Source organism: Ammospiza nelsoni, chromosome 4 (assembly GCF_027579445.1).
Source record: "Ammospiza nelsoni isolate bAmmNel1 chromosome 4, bAmmNel1.pri, whole genome shotgun sequence".
Classification (NCBI taxonomy): Eukaryota; Metazoa; Chordata; class Aves; order Passeriformes; family Passerellidae; genus Ammospiza; species Ammospiza nelsoni.
In genome coordinates, this window is record NC_080636.1 from 68,891,780 (window position 1) to 68,912,317 (window position 20,538).

The window sequence follows — 20,538 nt, forward strand, 5'->3', positions numbered from 1 at the left end:
ATTGGCCTGTTTGTAAGTGGGCACCTCCCTTCTGTTTTGGTGAGGAGGCTGGTGACTGCTAAGCTGAGCTGTGAGACAGATTGCACAGATTTCCTGACCATGGGTCGCTGTTCAGGTGTTGGCCTGGTAGTATTGGATAGTTGGAAGGGCCTTGAGGTGTGCCCTGCCATTCCTTGAATGTACCTGCCTGAATCCATGCTAGCTCAGGCTCTCCACTGCCTTCCTCTACATGGCTAGAGGCACTTCACCAAGTAAAGTAAGGGCTGTGTATTTTACTTTGTCCTTTCAAAGGATTTTTGTGGGTGAAAACTTGAAACAGGCCTATGGCAGCAAGATACCTTATCCCCAGTGTGAGCATTCATTTGCTGATACCCTGAATTGGTCCTAAAAAATTCAGGAAATGTACCAAGATGGAGGAGCGAGGAGCAGTATTTGTATTAGTGTTGGTTAGTTTTGGTTCAGCAAAGGCTGTGTATTGTTACAGATATTTCTTAGGTCTTTATAAATATAATTAATGAGCTGGATCGGTGCCCTTTTACAATCTGCCTTTGGCAGCACTTTGGATAAAAGCTTTGGTTCAGAAAGAAGAGAACAGTGTTGATTCGGAGCAAGCTGACAGGATGTTCAGCTAGTGTGCCTGTGGTACCATTAGTTTGCCTAACCTTTACCACCCAAGACAGCGCATAGTTACAGGAGGGTGCACATTGCACAAATGTCTAAAACCAAATGGTGATAGCTGTTGCAGCCAGTTTGCCAAGAGAGGACTTAATCCAGATATGTTCAAATATTGGAGATTGAGGATTTCATTCATAGTCACATATTACAAGTGGTGGATGGATAGCTATGACTTTTGAGGTCCCCTCTTTGTAATACGCACGTACACTCTAAAAAATGACAAATTAGACTCTTGCTTGCAAATTTGAGAAGATTTGCCTGCTAACTGTGGATTGACCATTGTTCCTACAACATTACCAGAACAATTTGAATTAAAATGGCAGTTGCGACAAAAAAATGTGATGTGTTGACAGCACATCCAACAGTCTAAAAAGATGGCTTGTACCACCATGGCCATGTGCACATATTTCAAAAGCTTAAACATTTTTTGCAGTTTTTTGGCATGTCTAACTATGTGCTTAAAATAGATTTTTTCATCTGAATAAAATCTCCTAAAACATGTTCTGGGTGAGGTTAAAATATTCTTTTTCTAATATGGAATATTAGTATTAGTATCTGCAACTATTTTGAACCCTTTCTCTTGACAATGATGTTTTTAAAGTTGAACTTTAGCATTTGGCAAGAATTCATTCTGTAATTCCATACCTGTAAACGAAAGCTTCCTGCCAAACATTTTTCCTGAAATGCAAGTTTTTTCTTTTCCTTTCTTAGATGTTCAGGTTTCTTAGGTCTCTAATGCATCCTATCTTTCAGAGCCCAGCATAGTCTCAAATCCACTTTAAGAGGTGTAGATTAATCCATTCATCCCAAAGCATTAGGCTTTTGTTTACTGAAAGCTTTCAGGTGACTTTTCCTAGTGGTGCAGTTCTTCTGTTGTCACAACAATGGGAAGATTAAACTACACAAAGCGTTAGACAAATAAAGGTGTGATTTTTTTAAACAGCGTGTCATTGATTAGACCAGATTTAACAACATGCTGGAAAATCATGTAATTTTTGAATCCTTTGTCAAGACTAGCCTGTTCCTTCTTTCTTTTGCTACAGCTGTACTGGCTGCAGCAAGCCAAGTTCTTCATTTCAGAAGTAACCCAGAAAGCTCAACCAAAGGTGCAGTTAGATTAAATCTGAAGCCTAGAGGTAACAGTTAAAATGCTGATATTCACAGTAAATCACTGCTAATTATTTTAGTAAAAAAGTGTTTACTGTGTTGTCTTTCAAATTCAAACTACCTGTTCTATAGCTTCCTGAACCAAAATCCCTCAGTTTAGCTGCCAAAAATCTCCTTCCTACCGTGGGCAATCTCTGTACTGCAGTTGGCAGTTTTTGAAACCAACAGTGATTATGAGATCCAAAATTGAAGCGAGACATTGACTGATGGTCCTTGAGTGGTGTCAGTTATGTCTAACTATCGTGAGGCATTGTGTTAACTTATCTATTCGCTTTCATATGCAATTAAGCAATGCCTTTTCACAAAATTTTCAGTCTGTAATGGTAGAGGAAAATATCACTGTGCAGAAATTGGACTTGCTGAGGAACAATTGCAGTGGTAGTAAGGTGGGCTGGAAAAACCACGTTGGCTGTATGCTGGTCAGACAAGTTTGTCTAAAATATGGATGTAAAGATTAGATAGAGGTTTACTCACCTGGTAAGACTGCCACCTTTAACCTTAGTGAGGACTTGGTGCTCTCCATCTTACATCTGGAACGCTTTGGCTCGACCAAAGAGTGGTTGGGCACTGGAACAGGCTGCCCAGGGAAGAGGTCACAGCACCAAGCCTGACAGAATTCAAGTGTTCGGACAATGCTCTCAGGCACATGGTGTGACTCCTTAGAGTGGTCCTGTCCAGGGCCAGGGGTTGAATTCAGTGATCCCTGTGGGTCCCTTCCAACTCAGCATGTTCTGCAATTCTAAGATGTGAAATCTGCTTAGGTTTAATGGGTCAATTTGTTGGTCTTTGCAAGGTCTGGTGGTTTTTTTTGCGTATGCTGACCAGATGGATGTGTCATCCCATTAATTATGCAGGGAGCTGCTCTCCATAGGGTTAATGGTTGCAGGCTGTGGTTGCCACGGTGATTTCATGTGTGTGTATGTATTGGAGGTTGGGAGTGGGTGACAGCAGTACGAGCTAACTTCGATGGGAAGAAATAAAGGGAGAGAGGAAGGAGTGTGCCTTGTTCTTATGCATAGGACACTGTCCTCTGAGACACATATTTGTGATTTTCCTCCTTCAGGAGAATAGGGAACGAGAGATCCAGGAGCTCCATAGTCTGCAAAGGCAAAAGGAGCTGGAGGAGAAGCGTCGATCCTGGGCAGCTGGAGAGCTTGGGAGCTTTGGGCGGAGCAGCAGTGAAAATGATGTAGAGATGTTGGCTAAAAATGGACTTGGAGAATTTCTTCCCTTCTTGCAGCAGAGGCCTCAAAGCCCTTTGTACAGAAACACAAATTCCAGACGCTCTCGACTTTCTTTGGGGATGACTGCAGACAGGGAGTTGCAGAGTTTCCTGGAAATCTCCAAAGATGAGGATCCAAACAAGTTTAACAGCCTTCCCCGTGCAAACACCCGGCAAGCAAAACCTAACGTAGCCTGGACGGAATCCAAGGAGACAAGAGATCTCAACTTAAATACCTTGCACTTGCACCAGCAGTCTGAAATGGAAGTGAAAAGTGGTGGCCCCGTGCAGGTGCCTCCAGCTCAGCCCAGCCACCTCAGCGGCTCAGCCAGCCCTGGTGCCCATTACTCACAGAGGAGCACCGACTACAACTTGCACACTTGCAACGCGTCCTGTGAGGAGTCCACAGACATCAGTGCTCTGGCCCTTGCAATTGAGGAGCGTGAACTTGTTAAAGGGCTACGAAAGTTTGATATCCAAGGAGCAAAGCCTGCAGAAGATGCACCTTTAATATATTTAGAGGATGCTGGTGGGACAGACCTGGAGACTCTGGATGATCTGAGCTTCCGTTCCGTGAGCACTGCCGATGATGAGCTGCCTCCAGCTAGCAGGAGTTCCAGAGAGGCCCGTGACCATCAAACCAGGGCAGTGGGTTGCAAGACTGAAGCTTTAGAGCCCAGCAGCAGCAGCCCTATGTCTATGGATACAAGTGTTTCAGGAAGTAGGGAAGATGGGCCAGCATGCTACATGTCAGATACCACAACTGATTGTTCTTTGACATTGGACTCTGAAGAGGGAAACGATTTTAAATTGGCAGACAACGAAATAAGAAGTGAGGCTGGCAAAGCCTGCTCTTCTGGCAATGATGCTCCACACAAGGCTAGATCTTTCTTCTCAAACCTGAATTCCACCTCTGACAAGGACTTGTCTCTTCACACTTCTGCCAAGGATAAGGATGATGCTGATAGCAAACACACCCTTCCTAAAGAAAAACCCATAAAAAATAAAGATCTAGTAGGACCAAAGACAAACTCTCTAAAAGATCGATCTCCAAGCTCCACAAAACCCAGTGGCACTCGCCCTAGCCACACAGCTCCTTCCAGACCTGTCAGAACTTTGAATGCCTCCGAGAATGAAAGTATGAGGAAAGTGGTGCCTATTTCTCGGTCGAACAGGGCACCCAGCACCGTGAAAAAGCCAGAAGCCAAGCCAGCCCTTCGTGAAAGCAGCGCTGTGGAGAGTCGGCTGTCTCACCGCAGCTCTGTCCGAGGCACGACAGACACGCTGCCAAGAAGTCCCTACAGGCACAGCATGTCAGTAGAAGAGCCAAAGTTACGAAGGGGCACTGTCACCTCAAGCAGTGCTCATTTCGAGAGGGACAGAGTCGCTCTCAAGAAGCCAATCTCTAAACCCATTAGGAGTAGTGTCAAATCAAAGACAGATGAAACAAAGATGTGTCGCTCCAGTGTAAAACCTCAGACCCCTGCAGATGACACCAAGGTTGCCACAGTCAGTATTCCCAAAGCACCACCTGCTGTCCCAAACTTTGCAAGGAATACAGTGGCCTCTTCTTCAAAGCGTGCAAAAGTGGATCTATCCACCTCATCCAGACCTCCCCCCATCACAAGGTCTGTGTCCCAGAGGCTGCCTAAAGTGAAGCCAGCAGCAACTTCTGATGATCCAAATCCAAAGGAGAACAGCGTGAGTACTTTAAAGAGAGCAAACAGTGCCAGAGTGGTTGGAAGAAGCGTCCTGCAGGGAGAAGCTGTCAGCACCAAAGCAGAGCCTGCACCAAAGGAACAGGGAACAGTGGAAAAGGCATCACTTAAACTGAAGGATGCAAACCGAACCACAATTGGTAAAATCCTGAAGCCATTATTGAAATAAGGGAGAGGGGTTTTTTTAATCTTGGAATGTGAACACTTGTCCAAGCACTGGATGTCTGTGTAGTGAAATTCCTTAAAACACTAACCTTGCCAATACATGGCATCATGTGCTTATTGAAGTACGGCACACTGTTGGAAAAGGGCAAGTAGCTGTGTTCTGGTCTAAATCCTTTTTTATGAATTTGAATGTATTTAAAGCTACTGTGATGGAATGTGAGCAGAACAGCAAATCTTCGCATTTGTGATAAAAAAAGTTACCAAAAGCCAAAAAGTTTTAAGAAGTTTTAGCTACGAGATGAAACACTTTGTGACAGAAAACGTGGATTAAGGCCAGTTTTTTTGTGTGTATATAAGATTCTTCCTAGGATTCAAGCCTTTGTGCTTGTTGGTTTCTTATTTGATGTCAAAATGAATCCTGTGGAACAGTACTGAAATGAACTTAGGTGATTGTACTTTCCATTGCTATCAATTCCTTGGATTCGGGAGCTCTTTTTGCCTGTTGCAAAGTCCATTGCTGGCAATTGGACAGACTGGGAACTGCTGGCCAAAAAATTGTAAAACAAGACCTTTGCTGTTTATGGCTGTCTTTAACCTCCCTGAAGAATTTATAGCATGTTTTATGAATTCGTATGTGTGTCTGGGGAAGGCTTTCTGCTGGGCAGGAGGCTTGTTCTCCAAGGATGTGGCAGCATTGTCTTGCATGCACAAGTGGATATGGCTGATGCTGCATTGGATAGCACAGCTGGAGGCTGTGCCTGGTGGAAGGGCCATTGGCATGACGACTACTCCTGAGTTGTTTTGATCACAAGCAAACTTGCCAGCTTTTGGTCATACAGAAGTGCCATATATTTATGATACATATCAGGATGTTTGCAGCTCAGCTCTTGAAGGCTGCAATGTAGTACTGAGCACTTTCTTACCATTCCATGTTTCCACTGGTTTGTATACTACCAAACTACTTGAATGTTGCAATGGCTCTGGTTGAGCCATTCGTTTCCCTGCCTCCTCCTCCTCCTCCACTCCTGCTCCTTGTCAACAAGAATATTTAGCATGAAACACAGAGCTTACGCATGACAATGTTTTTGTAGAGTTCTTTGGTTGCTTCAAATGTGGTTTTTTTATGTTTAAAGAGTCTAAAGGAATTAAACTAGCATTTGATAAGCTTCTTGCAAAGTAAAAACACCCCTTTTTACTTGCAGATACAAATTTTAACTTCTGTAAGACTTAAGATACAGAGAATGCGGGGAAACTCATTCAGCATGCTGTGCATCTTCCCAATAGAAATGTATTTAGGTGGGGAAAGTGCTGTTCTCCTAAGCATTTTATTTAAAGAATTGCCTTTTATTCACTTATGAATGAAGCCTCATTTAAGAATAAAATAAAAAACAAAAGGGAAATCTCTTTGGACAAGTGGCACTGACATGCTAGTGCTAGATCTGTTTGTCTGCTCTGTCCCTCTGTGCTGGGAGAGTGTAATTCAGTGAGAATGAGCTCACATGCTTCTCACGGGCTGGTATCAGGGACAGCTGGCTTTGAGGTTTGAATCTGGCAAGGGGCCTTTGGCTCCTCCCACGTACCAGCCAATCTTGATGCAGACATCATACCCAAACACCATAAAGTATTGCACAGGGCCTCTTGTTTGTGTCTGTCCCACAGGGAGAATTTATAGAGCCCACTTTTCTGCAAGGGCAAATATTTTGCTTTTTGGATAAGCTTTTTGGTTACTGCCTCCATTGTGGGTTAGATACAAAAGCATCTCCCTTTATATTTGTATCTGTATGGATGTATGCACATCTGCAAGAGCAGATGATTGACCTTTTTCATTTTTTTTAAAGAAAGCAACAAATTTTATTGGTAGCAATCTTGAAAAATAATTTAAATGTGTTTGGAACATGTAAATAAATTTCTATAAATCTGTGTAAAAGAAAACCAACTGTATTTAATGGAACATTTATACATTTCTGAGTAACTCGGTAGTTTAATAAAGTTCCCATTTACTGGGTATGATGTTTTTACTTTCTCCTTCCTATTACAGTCTTGGCTTTGGTCCTGGAGATCTCAAGCAGCTGAGTCTGGGTGGGTGACTGTGGGAAGGACTCTACAGCAGAAATCATGGTGCTTGAAATCCTGGGTTTTTTTTTATATTGGGACATGCAGTTGAACTGCAGTTTCTGAACATTTTTGGGCTGGGACTTTCTGCACAGGTTTGGGTATAACATAGAAGGCATTAGAGGTAGATGCAGCACTTCATGTGCACACTGTATGTTGTGGCCAAGACAAATGTTCATGGCACTGACAAGTCTGGATCTGTCGCTATCTTCATGCCTTTGAGCTTAGCACACTTTATTGAGAAATTCTGGTCTACAACTCCCAGGACTGTGGAAATACAGAACAGCCTGTTTTTCAGGAGCATGTGGTGACTTTTGCACTGCAATTGTGAATTTTTCAGTTTTGTCCCACTCTCCCATTGTTTTTCCTTCTTTATTGCATACTAAAGAACATCTATTCAGCAGAAAAAAAGTGAAATCCAGCCAGCCTCCTTGTCCTCAGGGAACATTTCCTCTTCTCTGCTATGGAAATAATTTCTGGACTGGAATTGCTGCTTTTTGCAAACTTGTTTAGCCTCTGACTTTTCTAGTTTGGTGAGTGTCTCTCCCCTTTTGGAGTGGCAAGCACCTGCTGTCTGCCAGTGCTGAGTGACGGCTGCTGGTGGAATCTACGTGGGAAAGCCCTTCACCATCAAAAGGTGTGTCTCAAAAGTTTGTTTTTTAAACTTCATTTTTATGTCAAAAGGGTTTATAATTACCAATTCATTATTTAAACTACCAGGTGTGAGAGACAGCGATGCCCCTATAGGTTAAATTTCCCATGCCATACAATTTTCCCAAAGGCTAGCAGGGCACGGACTCGCCTGGTTGCAGTTGGCTTTCACAAAAGAACTCAGACCTTGTGTCCTGCTTGGTTCTGCTGAGTGGCTGATGCTTCTGGCTGTGACCTGGGTCCATCAATCTCCTCTGGTCACTATTGAGGTGGCAGTGAAGTGGGTGAGCCCAAGGGACCATGAGGGTAATCTGGAGCTGTGGAGCTGGTGAAGATTGAGAGATAGAGGGAAGCTGTGGGAGTAAGAGGTGCTGATTCATACTTGGAGGAATTTAATATTCACATCTCATGTGGGAACTGCATACAGATGAGGGGCTCGGTGAATCCCTCATTACAACAGCTCATTAAATTATCAAGAAAGACAGAAAGGGTTCCCATCACACCTCCCACAGTGCACAAGCCTGGACTATGTCATTCAAAATAACCTGTCAGTATCTTTCTAATCTTAGGGTCCGTCTGTGTGGATGGATGCAGACAGCCACACGCTGCCTCCTGCCTAACCCTTCCCGAGGCAGCTCTGTGCTGGGAGTGTTCCCTGGGCACTGACCCCGAGCTCCCAGCCCGGGGCTGTCACTGCACATCCTCCCGGCCCAGGGCTGTCACTGCACATCCCTCATCTCTGAGCTGTCACTGCATATCCTCCCAGCTCTGAACTGTCACTGCACATCCCCCATCTCTGGGATGTCACTGCACATCCAGCTCTGAGCTGTCAGTGCATATCCCCCAGCCCGGGGCTGTCACTGCACATCCCCCAGCCCGGGGCTGTCACTGCACATCCTCCCAGCTCTGAACTGTCCCTGCACATCCTCCCAGCTCGGTGCCTCCCAGCTCGGTGCCTCCGGCTCGGCCAGCCCTGCCCAGAGCCCCGGCTGCCCAGCCCCGGCAAGGCCTGCCTGCTGCTGCCTGTGAGAACGTAATCCCTGTGAGAGAGGCCCAGCTAAACACTGCTCCTTTCAGATTTGGCTGCACAATGTTTTCCATTAACTTGATACATGCTGTTTACATCCTCCTGCTGCTAGTGCCAGAGATAACTGCCTTGGGAACAGCTCCCTACAGGTATTGTTAACAGCTGCTGGAAACAAAGGAGTTTGTTCTAGCCACGTCACTATCTAAATAGCCAAAAATACGTTACTTTTTTATTACTTGCAAGCTGATATTAAAAACTCTGTTGTGTTCCCCTGGTTGAAAGATGCATCCTGGAAATCTTGTGTGCTGTTACAGCTGGCAGCTGAAGAAGTATCTGTGCAAGCCTAAAAGAAAGTGACACCGAGGCAAAGGACATGTGAAGGGACTTGCTGCAAGGTGTGTGATTGGCACTATCAGCATCAAATACTTCCACTCAGAGAAAATTGTTTCAAGCCAGTGGTTGTTCCTTGCCATATAATTGGTTTCCATGCCTTTTCAGCCTGAAGGCTGAGGTTGCAGGATAGGCATTGGTTGCCTCAGCTGGCAACTTGCTCTGATTTAAAAAAAAGAAAACAAAAATTCTCAATCTGCAGCTGCTGATGTCCTGACTTTCAGCATGGAAGCACTGGAGATACGAGCAGGTTGACTTTAGTGCAGTTGTTCAGGGTGAGGTTGGCAGTGGCTGAGCAAATGCTCAGCAGGGGTGGCCTTGTGTGCATGGAGGGGAGAGAGTTACACGAGTTTCTGAGACCGTTCACACCATCTGAAGCAGACAGACTCCCTTTGAACAGAGATGTGCCTCTTCTGCTTTTGATCAGGTCTGAACAATAGCTCCTTGTTTGTCCTATTCTATCCTTACTTGTTGCGAAGAGGAGTGGAAAAAAAGCCAGAAACTCTGATGCCTCCTCCTGGGTCAACTGGAGCAAAAATACAAACTCTACCTACTTTGGTTTTTGTCCTTTTTTAGACAATAGGACTTTGAGTCATAAAGAGAGCTGTTGGCTTCAAATAACTCTGCTGCACAGGGGCAGATACTTTCAGTAGCTGCAGTGATCCAGTGGCAAAATGAGCATAAAAGCAAGAACTCTGTTTATCTCCAGAGTACATCCCAGTGATTGTTTCCTCTTCCCTGAAAACAAACACTAGCAACTGAACCCAGACAATGTTCATTTGGGTACCCAAGAGGAGCTGGCTAGGAAATACTTGATTCCACTTCTAAATAATTGTTTACAATTCATTTTATTTCCCTTTATTTTTCAATTTCTTTGTCATTAGAAGTAAAAAGGTGACCTTCAAGAGAGAGCAGTAAAGCAGGGCTGAGGGATACAAAGCTACTATCACCTTCACTCCTCTGGTGCTTGCTCCTCATGGTCCTTTTCAGTAAGTTTGGGGAAACAGATGCCTTGACTCTCTATGTGCACTTTTGGTAGTTTCTTCAAAAGAGTAAGATTTTACATCTTTCAGGCGGGCTAGCACAAGTTGTGGGAAGGAACTAAATATATATCTGAGGTGGATATGTACTCAGTTGGTGTTAGGAATTTCTGAAGCCCAGTAACTGGTGTGCTTTGTAGGAAAAAGTGCACAAGGAAGAAAGTGACAGCAATAAATAGGCACAAGTGGAGACCATGTTCAGAACCCTTACAGATCCCTTTCTGTCTGCTGTTTCTGGCAACTCTAGGTTTAAGCCACAGTCTCCAGGAGAAACCAGGACTTCCCTGTGCCTGACTCCACTGAATTGCTGCAGAAAGCAATTGCCTGAGAAGCTGCTGGAGTCACTTGAGTTCTGGGGCTGAAAATAGGACACGTTGCTCACTTCATGTTTTGGTTTCTGGTGTTTCTCACGCAGCATTTTAAACTGATTCAGACGTATTCCCTATGCAAATCTTTAATCCCTGTTGTTAGGGAGAAAAATGGGTGTAAATGTGGTTTTGATTTTTTCCCCACCCTTTTACAGCTGTATTTACCCCTATATGTCCCATGACTGCTTCCTCCCACTTCTGTTTCCTCTGTTATAATCTTCCATCTTCCTCTTAAATTTTCCATCATCGTTAATAACTCATCTCTCTTAATCTTATTTTCACGTGGCAGGCTTTCTGTACTCTTCCATTTGCTTCATCCTGCTTTCTCTGTTTCTTGATTCCAGTGGCTGTTTTGCTCCATCCCTTTCTTCTTTCTGCCAATGTGAGTCCTTCTCAAACGTCTGTCTGCAAAATCTGCAAACTGAGACCTTTTGCTGCCAGCTTCCAGTAAGGTGTGGGAATAGAGGAGCAAAATGAACTCAGGCTTTTAGGGCTTGCATGTCTGTATTTTGCAGCTGTGCCTTGTCACTGCAAGCGAGTGGCTGGGGGAGGCCATTACTGAGAGGAGCATCTTTGCCTCTGTTCCGTGTGAACGTCGCTCACCCCCTACGCCGAGCAGCTTGTGAGGGAGCTGAGAATCTGAGCACATGGGCTGATTTTGCAGAGGTGGGTGAGGAAAGGCTGTTCAAATAAAGGTGTGACTAATTTAGCTCTGCGGTGTCTGAAAAGCCCTAATGAAAGACTGTCGACGACAGCTTCAAAAGCCATTTGGTGAAGTGATTTCCAACCCCACCCATAGTCTTGGTACCAAAAGCAAATACAGTTGTGCTGTCAGTTTGGTGCTGCTTCCCTGTGCACCAGAGCAAAATAATTGTATTACTGTTTCTTAAGTTTGCACGTAGCTTTTCATGGTATGGACTGAGGCTTCAGGATATTTTGGGTTTCTCTGCTGGGGTAAGGACAACAACCTTTTCTTAAGATCACATGAAAGCCCAAAGATAGCTCTTGAAGAGCATCACTCAATTTTACTTCTGCTGAAAGTAAGTAATCACTCCAGGAAAGGGAGAGCACTTGGAACTCATACACAGTATATTCATACCGTAAGCACTGCTTATTGCTGCAAGTACTTGGTGCTCACATGTGTTCTTTCTAAAAAGAACAGAATCCTGTTTAAGACAGTCTTTCCTCCCAGGAGGTTATAGCTTAAGCAATTGAATAATTGAGCTGAGAAGGCATCTGCAGAGGTCACCCAGCCCAGCCTCCTGCTCCAAGAAGAGCTAACTTCACACATAGGTCACTTTGCTGAGGGCCACAGGGCATTGTTCTTAGCACAAAGTGGTTATAAGAGGAAGGAATAGGATTTTGCTACTGAAATAAGGGTTCTGAAGATGGGAAAACCCTAAGGAAAATGCTGGTCTTCTGTAGGCTATGGCTTGAAAGCTGGGAATATGTTGCAATTATTAATGTTAGCCAGTCTGAGGTGGCTGATGGTGATGTGAAGTCAGTGAAACAAGCAAAAGACAGGAGCTTGGCAAGAGATGCGAGAGAAAACTCAAAAGCAGCAGACAATCTAAATGCAAGAAAGAAAGAAGTTTGTGGCTTAAGGGACACCAGAGGTAAAAAAAGAACACCGGAAATTGCAAAGGCCTGTGGGAACAGCGGACATTTACAACAGGAGAGGTGAGAGATGCTCACGAGTCAGGCTGAGGATTGGTCCAGCCATGTTAACCTGAGCACAGATGAATGTGGACAGGTGCTGGCAGCTCCAAAATCAGTCTGTGGGAAACTGAGGAATGATCCTTGTGAGCTCAACAGCTCAACCTTTCCTGGCAGAGGTTTGCTTACCCTCTTCTTAAAGGAATTAAGGACCAAACAAAATAGTAAGTTACAGCAAGTGTTCCCAATGACTACCTTGTGTCCTGCAGGACAGGATGCCTCTTTATTCCTGCACTGTTAACAGCAAGTCTCCTGACAAACGTGATGCTTCTGATGCTTGTTTTTTTCTTGCAGTGTGGCTTTATGAAGGAAACCAGCACCCTCACACTTATAGTAGAGCTGCTGTGGTCATCCCAAGCAGTACAAATACTCATTTGGAGTGTGCAAAATAGCAGCTAACCAGAAAGCCTAGAAATCTAGGAAGTATTTTTGCATTGCTGCAAAATACTGCCTGAGTTACTGTGAGGGATTTGATGCAATCTGTTGCCAGAGACTTGAAACTCAACTGGATGGAGCATGGGCTGGATCATCTAGCAGCTCCTGCTTTTAGTGGCCTCTGCAAAACATGAGACAGGTTCATACCCCAGTGGAGATGGTCCCAGGTCCGAATTCACACTCTGAAGGACTTCATATTGGGTAAGGCAGCAAATGAGATGGCAGTAGGGAGAATATGAATTGCACAAGCCAAATCTTAACCCCTGCTCTCTCTCTGTGTACCTTGCAGTAGGAATGTAACAAATTTTCACTGACTACTTGAATCTACTAAACAACATAACCACCAAAACAGACCCTGCAAGACAATTTACAGATGAGTTGCCAGCTGAGGGTATGGCACAAAGGTTGTGAGTGGGGGGTTAGCAAGGGGAGCTCTTTAAACAGTTGTGAGGAATATCCAGGAAATCTTGGTCTGTTCCTCGTCTGTGCAACAAGCACAGGAGCAAGGCCCCTGGGCACAGCCCTGTGGCCGTGGGGTCCCAGAGGTTGTGGTGTCCCCAGCCCTGCACAATGTCTGAAATAATGGGAAATGTGGCATAAGCAGCCCATGGGAGAAGGGCATATGGAAATACAGCAGGAGACATTTTCTAATCATAGAGGCAACCAACAATATTTAAAAAGACCATAAAGCAGAGATTTGCAAGAATGTGTAGCTTAAAAATTCAGCATGAATTGGCAGTGGGGTCCATGACTAATCACAGAGGTCCATTGTATGATGGAGTTTAAACTCTTGTTTAATGAAAGTACTTCTCTGAATAAGTCTCATTGAAAGTACAGTAAATATCTCTGAATAAAATGTCCAGCCTTAATATACAACATTTTAAATGACAGAGAAATCACCCCAACCTTTGGTAAATAGTTTGAACACATAATCACGCTCTCTGTTTAAAACTGTCATAGGATTTCTAGCACAAATTAATCGGGGTGGAGTGTCTAATTGCTGGTAACTGGATCTGTTACAATGTTGTGTGCCAAACTGGCAAGCTTTTATTATCATATTTCTGCTTGATTAAGCCTTTGCAGGAAAGGAGTTGTGATTTTCCCCGCTGAGGGTCCACAGCGGCTCTGGGGCAAGCCCGTGCTCCAGGGACAGTGTGGGTGTGGAAACACTTGGGAGATGGAGTCCCAATGTGCTTCTGCTGCCAAGCTGGGGTGGGGGAAGCTTGTTCTCAGCAGGCTGTGGTGGCTTTTGGCACTGGGGGCATTGGTGCTGGCTCTTGGCCTTGGGCTGGTCCCCCTGAGCTCCGTGGAGTCAGAGGCTGCCATGGGATAGTGGCTCTGGCTGGCCGGGTGCTGCCTGCCTGCTGGCCTCAGGGACACCCACAGGAGCAATTCAGGAACCTGTTTAGCAGAGTTAAGTTTGACAGCAAAGTTAAGTGGAAGCTCTGGGAGGTTGGATCTGTGTTTCCTGAAGTGGTTTCCCAAAACCACTCTAGGTAACCCAAGCTCAGTCTCTGTTACACTACAAATGTGCCTAACAAAAGGGACTTGTTTGAGAAATACATGATAGTTGTGTTTAAAAGGTTTTTTAACCAGGCATCCACTATGTGGCCAGTTAGAGTCCTCACACTTCTGGAAATCACCAGGGCTGTCTTTGGCTATCCTTGTTGTACTTGCTGTTCCTTTCTCCCTGATGGGGACAATGTGGATGCTGCTAAACCCTATGACTTTCCCCTCTGTTGTCTTCTGCAGCTGGCCTTCAGCTCTTTGGCCTGATCCTCCTGTCCCTACGTGAGGAATATGTATTTTTCAGTAAACCTCTCTCCCTTCCCCTTGGGACTGTGTTGAGCATTCCATAATTAAGGTGACAGTGATAACGTCTAATGACTCATTTACTGACATCCTTTAAAAAGGGAACTCTGTCCCCTCTTCTCCTGGGTTTCTTTCCCTCCTTCCCTTCCGCTAAATCCGATGAGAAACCCTGAGCTATCCTACAGATTAAACGGCAGCATTGCCACTTCCTTCTCAGCCCACCATTTTTTGACTGTTGAATATTTTCTTTATTTTAAGGGTGCATTTAAGAAGAGAGGTCTCTTTTTCCCCTTTCTTTTCCTTTTCTCCCCAGTCTTCTTACTTTTCTTTTGAGCAGACCTGAGCTGTGCTGCTCCCTGATCGCTCGCTCCTGTTCCCTGTGCTAGGGAAATGAAACGTCTCTCAGTTGAGCACAACCCGTTTGCTGCAGTGCCTCGAGGTGTCTATAAAACAGGTGGCCTCCTCTCGGGTCGCTCTCCTTTATTGATGTTATTGCAGAGTCCCGTGCTATGGCAACCACAGGAGCTGCACCCTCTGGAGCTGGATGGGGCGGAGGGATGGAGGGACCAGCCCTGCTGCACCGCCGCCCTGCCAGCGCGGGTGTTTATCCAGCACGGCCGTGACTCACGGGGGCCATGCTCCACCAAAGCCACCTCCAGCAGCCTCCCCATGAATCACGGCAGCCTGAGAGGACTTGCAGCAATTCCTGGGCCACCAGAAGGATGATCTCATCGCCTGCTGAGTGGAATAAGGACAAAGTCACGTGGAACTCTGCTCTCGGAGCCAGGAACATGGCATCCCAGCAAAGAGCATTCAGGTGACCTAATCGGGCATGTGATTCAGCGTTACAGGACCAAACAGGGCAAAGATCCTTCTCACAGGGAAGGAAGGAAGGAAGGAAGGAAGGTACTGCAATATACAAAGAATTCATTTAAGGTGACTTTCATAACGAAACTTGTAAGGCAGGAAGGAATGATATGGCACAGGGTCTACAAAGGACTTGGCTTTAAGCAGTTCTCTTTGCATTGACTGGTTTTGTCTCCTTTTTTGATTCTCCAAGTGTATTGCCTATTCCAAGTGATCACAACGTGAAGTCTGATGATGTAATCTTTGCACACTGTGTCCAGCCCATGGAGCTGAGTTACTGTGATACTGGTTCAAACTCGCTTGCCAAACCCAGCTGAAGGATTTAGTCAAGCTTTTCTCTAGCTGAAATAAAGTGCTTTTGCCTCTTCTAAAAAAATTAATTTGTGGCAGCTTTCCATTCCAGTTGGATTTATTGTTATTTCTTAGAAATTTCTGATTTCTGAGAAGGAATCAAGTGGTCTTTTCTGATTTCAAATATAAAAGATAATAACCCTTTGCTCCTCCTTGCAAAGGGAGGGGATTTGCAAGTCTTTAAATGCTATGAAAAGTGCTAGCTATTTTAAATGCATGGACTTCTAAAATCAAAACCAATGCAGAAAATTGGTAAGCTTTTAAAAATCATCTTGAAATTGTAAAAAGGCTGATAATTTTACAAACATTTAAAATCAACTCTTTAAGAAAGGCTGGGGGGTAGATTTGATGAAGATGGAATTTGCATCTATGACAATGAGGCAGCTCAAAGCTGCTTCTTGCCTCTATTCCTGTCAGCTGGAATTCAGATTTCAGGAGAAAGCAGAGGAAATTTATTCCCAGAGATCCCAGGGGTTTCAAGGTGCCACATCTGCTGGCTCCAAAGCATGCGTGGGCAGCCAGTGGGCTGCAGCAAGGAGCAGTCAGCAGGGCGCAACTCCTGCACATATTTGCTCCTTGAACTGTGAGTGTTGGCCCTCATCCCTCTTCCTGGGCAAGGCATGCCCACGTGTTGGTGCTAATTGGATAGTGCTGACAATCCCCAAAGTAATATTTTGGCAGCTGCTTTCCATTTCTTGACTCTGTTAGGTGTATGTTGGTGGCTAACCACAGGTAACAGCACGGGTTAGATAATGAAATCATTGGGGTAAGCACAGATAGCACTGAAGAAAATGCTCCCAGAAGGGACTTCCTCAGTGTAGACCATCAAACAGTACCACCCAGCTCACTTCCAATAATTTTCCCTTCCCCAGGCCTGATGTTGTCTTGTGTCACAGAAAAGCCTTGTGAAAATCTCAGCTGAGGGTAAATGTGGTGGTTCTCAGCAGCAGGTGGGTGCAATGGTATCAAGCACCACAGCTGAAATACTTGTGAAAATTGGCCTGCTGTGTTTTCCTCTTCTGATCAGCTTCTGGTATCAACATTTGTTTACCTCAGAGCAGCCTGATTGCTTAGCTGGTGAAAGGGATGAGCTGCTACACAAGAACAAAGAAGCCTGGGGGATGCACTGCATGACCTGGGAAGCTCTCTAATGATTTTGTAGGCAAGATGAAAGCTGTCAGGTAAAAGGGTCTTTACCTTTCCCAGGAGAACTACTTTGCTGGGGAAGGGTGCAACTGAGCATGGCCCAAGCCAAAGCTGGAGCACCAAGGGCACGATTTGCACGGCACCTGTGAATACCAGCTCTCTGTTCTGGCTTGCAGGGTTTAAGGAAGTGAGCTGCAATTGTGATGACATCAGGCAGCTAACATCAAATTCAGGCTTGGTGAGCTCTGAACGTGCCTGCTCCATGGAGGTGCATGTGGAGCCTTTTGAAAGGAATTTCCTTAGCTGCTGTGCTCTCTCTTTTGAGTCATAACCGCAGTGTGTGTGGTGCTGCCCAAGTGCAGCAAATGACACGAGGCTCACACTTTGGAAGAGGTGTCTCAACAGCTTTCCCTGCAGCATCTTGGGTAATCTTGAAAATGCTGATATTTTTCTTTAAAATGTCAGAGTGTGTGTGCATGAGAAGGGGTGGGGGGTAGTTGCTGCTTTCCACATCTCACTCCTATGGGGACGGGAAGGGTGACACTGGCAGCTGGTTCCCCGAGGTGGTCCCTGCTCTCTGGAAGATTTAGAGGTGAGAAGGTTGGCAAAGGAGCTAAAATTTTTGAACTGTGGCTATAAATAGAAGGGGGGATGGTTTGAGATGTTCTCCACTGAAGTGGCTGAAAAGCCAAAGTGTTTGGAAATGTTCTGAGCACAGAGGAAACAAATTGTTTATGATTCCGCAGCTCTCTCAGACCTGCTGTATGCACAAATATGGCCAAAAATGATTTTTGAAGAGCTACACAGGGCTGGGGAAAGACCAAGAACCAAGATCTCTTGGTTGGTTGCCTGGATTGCTGGAGGGGAAAAGGAGCCCCAGAGCCTCATGCCAGGGAGCAAATCCCTTGGGAAGAGGATGCTCCAGGGTGAGTGTAGGCAGACAGAGGTGAAGCACAGTGCCCTGATATTCAGCAGTGACCAAGCCAAGGCCACAGTCCTGCCAGGTGTAGGAGGCAGTGTAGCTCCCACGTCTGCCTTCCAGCCTCCCCACAGAGGAGCACATGGCTGAGCACAGTGGGGGCCTTGGACCTCCAGGAAACTGCCCCCAAATCAATCCTCGTGCTGAGCTCTGCAAGCTGGATGCAGGCACCTTGTTTTCATGGATGAGAAAGCTCAGTGTGCCCCAAATATTTCTTTTCTCCCCTGTCTTTTATCAGTTTATTCATCATAATAGGATTATGCTTGTGTTCCTCTTGGCTGGGTCCCAGAGGTGCCTTGTTCCGCTAGGAACAGTCAGCAGCCCCAGCCAAGCTGTCTTGTTTCAGGATGGCCAGCTGGGGCTGTGTGAATGGCACACCCTGCAGTTAGCTGTGTCACTGCAGGACTCCTCGCTGCCAGATGATGTCTTAATTGCTTGAGATTGCAGCATAGCCCAGGTTGGGAACTGAGGGTTTCCTTTTGGGATGCACCTGGATCTAATTAGTGAAATGCACCATGAGGTGTCCACAGTACGAGGCAGAGGAATACACAAACTACTTTATCTAAAGGCACTTTGGACGGAGGAAATGTGTGTGGATATGGTATGTTATAGAAAATACAATCAAGACTCCCTCCTTTCTTTAGACTGTTTTACATCACAGACCTATGCTGCTTTTCTGGCAGTTTTTGAGGAGTAGAATCCTGATGCTTCATAGTGAAGAATCTGGCTCTACTGCCACATGTTGGAAACAAAGTTTTGCTATTTAACGATATTTTAAAGAGAGAAAGAAGGAGGAACATGGTGGGAAGAGCATAGCGGATGAGGTGAAGCCAAAGGCATCAACAGGTAGTGACCAAGAGGTGTGAAATGTCAGCAGGTAGGAGCAGGTGCCCAGTGTGATTCCTTGAAGAAGAAGCTGCTCCAGGAGCAGTCGGGTTGAGGCATGCACCATCTAAGTGGTGAGTCGTTCATCATTACTCAGGGGAGCGAGACAAATGAGAAATCAATTGAACATCAAACCATTGTTTCTGATTGCCTATGTCAAAAAGAAATGATTCATTGAGTGCTTTAATTGATTCATACACATGGCTAGGAGCTCCAGTCTTGATTTACAGATCTTTTCACCAGTCAGGCTGGAAAGTCTTGCTCCCACTCACTTTATTTGAGCAACAAACATCCTTTTCTCTTGGCCAACCCGCTTACAAACTTTTTTCTCTCTCTGATTGTTTACTTTGCCTTTAAGAGGCTGGTGATTCCCCTCACTTATATGGTGATTTTTAATTCTTTTTTTAATTATCAGAGGAGCCTGGAAGGGATGGGGATGGCTGTGCATAAACCACTGGGCTCTGTGCCCAGCAGGGCAAGCAGATGACCCCATCTTCAGAGAGCTGCAGTCTACAGTATACCATGGATTTATAGTGTCCACTGCCAAATAAGTGGGAAAGAGAACATTTGGTAACTTAAAAGCCTTTTGTAACTCCTTGTGAGATATACTGTGGAGTACTTTGTGTCTGGCAATCTGTATAACCCTGTAGACAGCAGCATCTGCTCCAGGGGCTGAGGAGGCTGTGCCCTATCCCTGCTGCTGTTGCTGTTATCCACATGCTTGAGGAGGAGGTGTTGGAGATCTGCCTCTGCTTTGCCACAGCAGCTGATAAGTCGTCAAAACAGAAGGGAAACAGGGGGTGTTTGCTGTAGGTGAGGGGAAGGAATGGTGGGGAGAGGTGTCCTGGCTTGTGTAACCAGGGGGGGTACCATGGTGGGGAGAGGTGTCAGGACAGCTGCAGGGACAGGGAGGTGCTGCCCAGCTGGTTCAGGAGAGCAGGTCTCTGGCAGTCCTGACTGGAGGGAGCACAAGTGGAGAAAGGAGGGGAAAAGACATTTGACAGTTATCTCAGAGCTTATCAGGCAGCTAAGGCAGAGGCAGCTTCCAATAGCCCAGTGTGCCCCCAGCCATGCAAAGGCAAATGCCCTGTCTGGCCCTTCACCAGCCCAGCCCTGTCGTGGCTGGATTCTGTTGGGTTGTGTGACTCTGCCTGCTGTGGGCCCTGAGGTCAGGGAAGCAGAGTTATCTGGGAAGAGCCTTCTCCAGCCAAAAACACCATAATGCCACCAAGCTCCTTGCCTCATGGCGACCACAACTGAGATGGCTACCAATAAAGTGGGCAAGAGAAAACCAACAAGAAGAGAAAAAACCCCAAACAGTGGTAATCACTTGCAATTTTTTGCAAATTGAAAATTCGCAAAAGTTAGGACTCTTCTATTTTCACCAAATAGAAGAGTCATAACTTAGCTGCCCAGGGGCTGATTAAGAATGGAACCCAACAAGTTGCTCAAGGGAGTTGCTGTGAGATGAACTGGATTTATCTGTCTGAGAAACAGTGCTTTTCAGTTCATTAACACTTTTTTAAACACTTTTTAAAAAAACACTTCTAAAAAAAATAGTGAACACTTTTTTCACTCAGCTCTTTGCTCTAGTGCTGGGGCTGGCAGGGAGACAGAGACAGCACAGGAGTTGGGAGCTGCAGGGTGGGCAAGAGCTGCTTTTTTTCTGTTGCTGCACTCCACACCACGGCTATGGGGCTTTGGCTGGCAGACCTGCATCAGCCTGGTGAGCTCTGGACCCACAGATTTGATCAAATGTCTTGGCTATAACTGTTTGGCAGTGGAACAGTTACAGTGCTGCTACATGTGTTT

The 20,538-nt window shown here is 45.5% G+C and overlaps 1 protein-coding gene across 1 annotated transcript in view; it reads left to right on the forward strand.

Annotated features, from left to right (window-relative positions):
* The window catches only part of FHDC1 (FH2 domain containing 1), a 41,708-nt gene extending 34,756 nt beyond the window's left edge, over positions 1-6,952 (forward strand). The window contains exon 12 of the mRNA XM_059471169.1: positions 2,906-6,952. Within this exon, the coding sequence (XP_059327152.1) occupies positions 2,906-4,951 (2,046 nt within the window). The 3' untranslated portion in view covers positions 4,952-6,952. The remainder of the gene's footprint in view (positions 1-2,905) is intronic.
* The last annotated feature ends 13,586 nt before the right edge of the window (positions 6,953-20,538 follow it).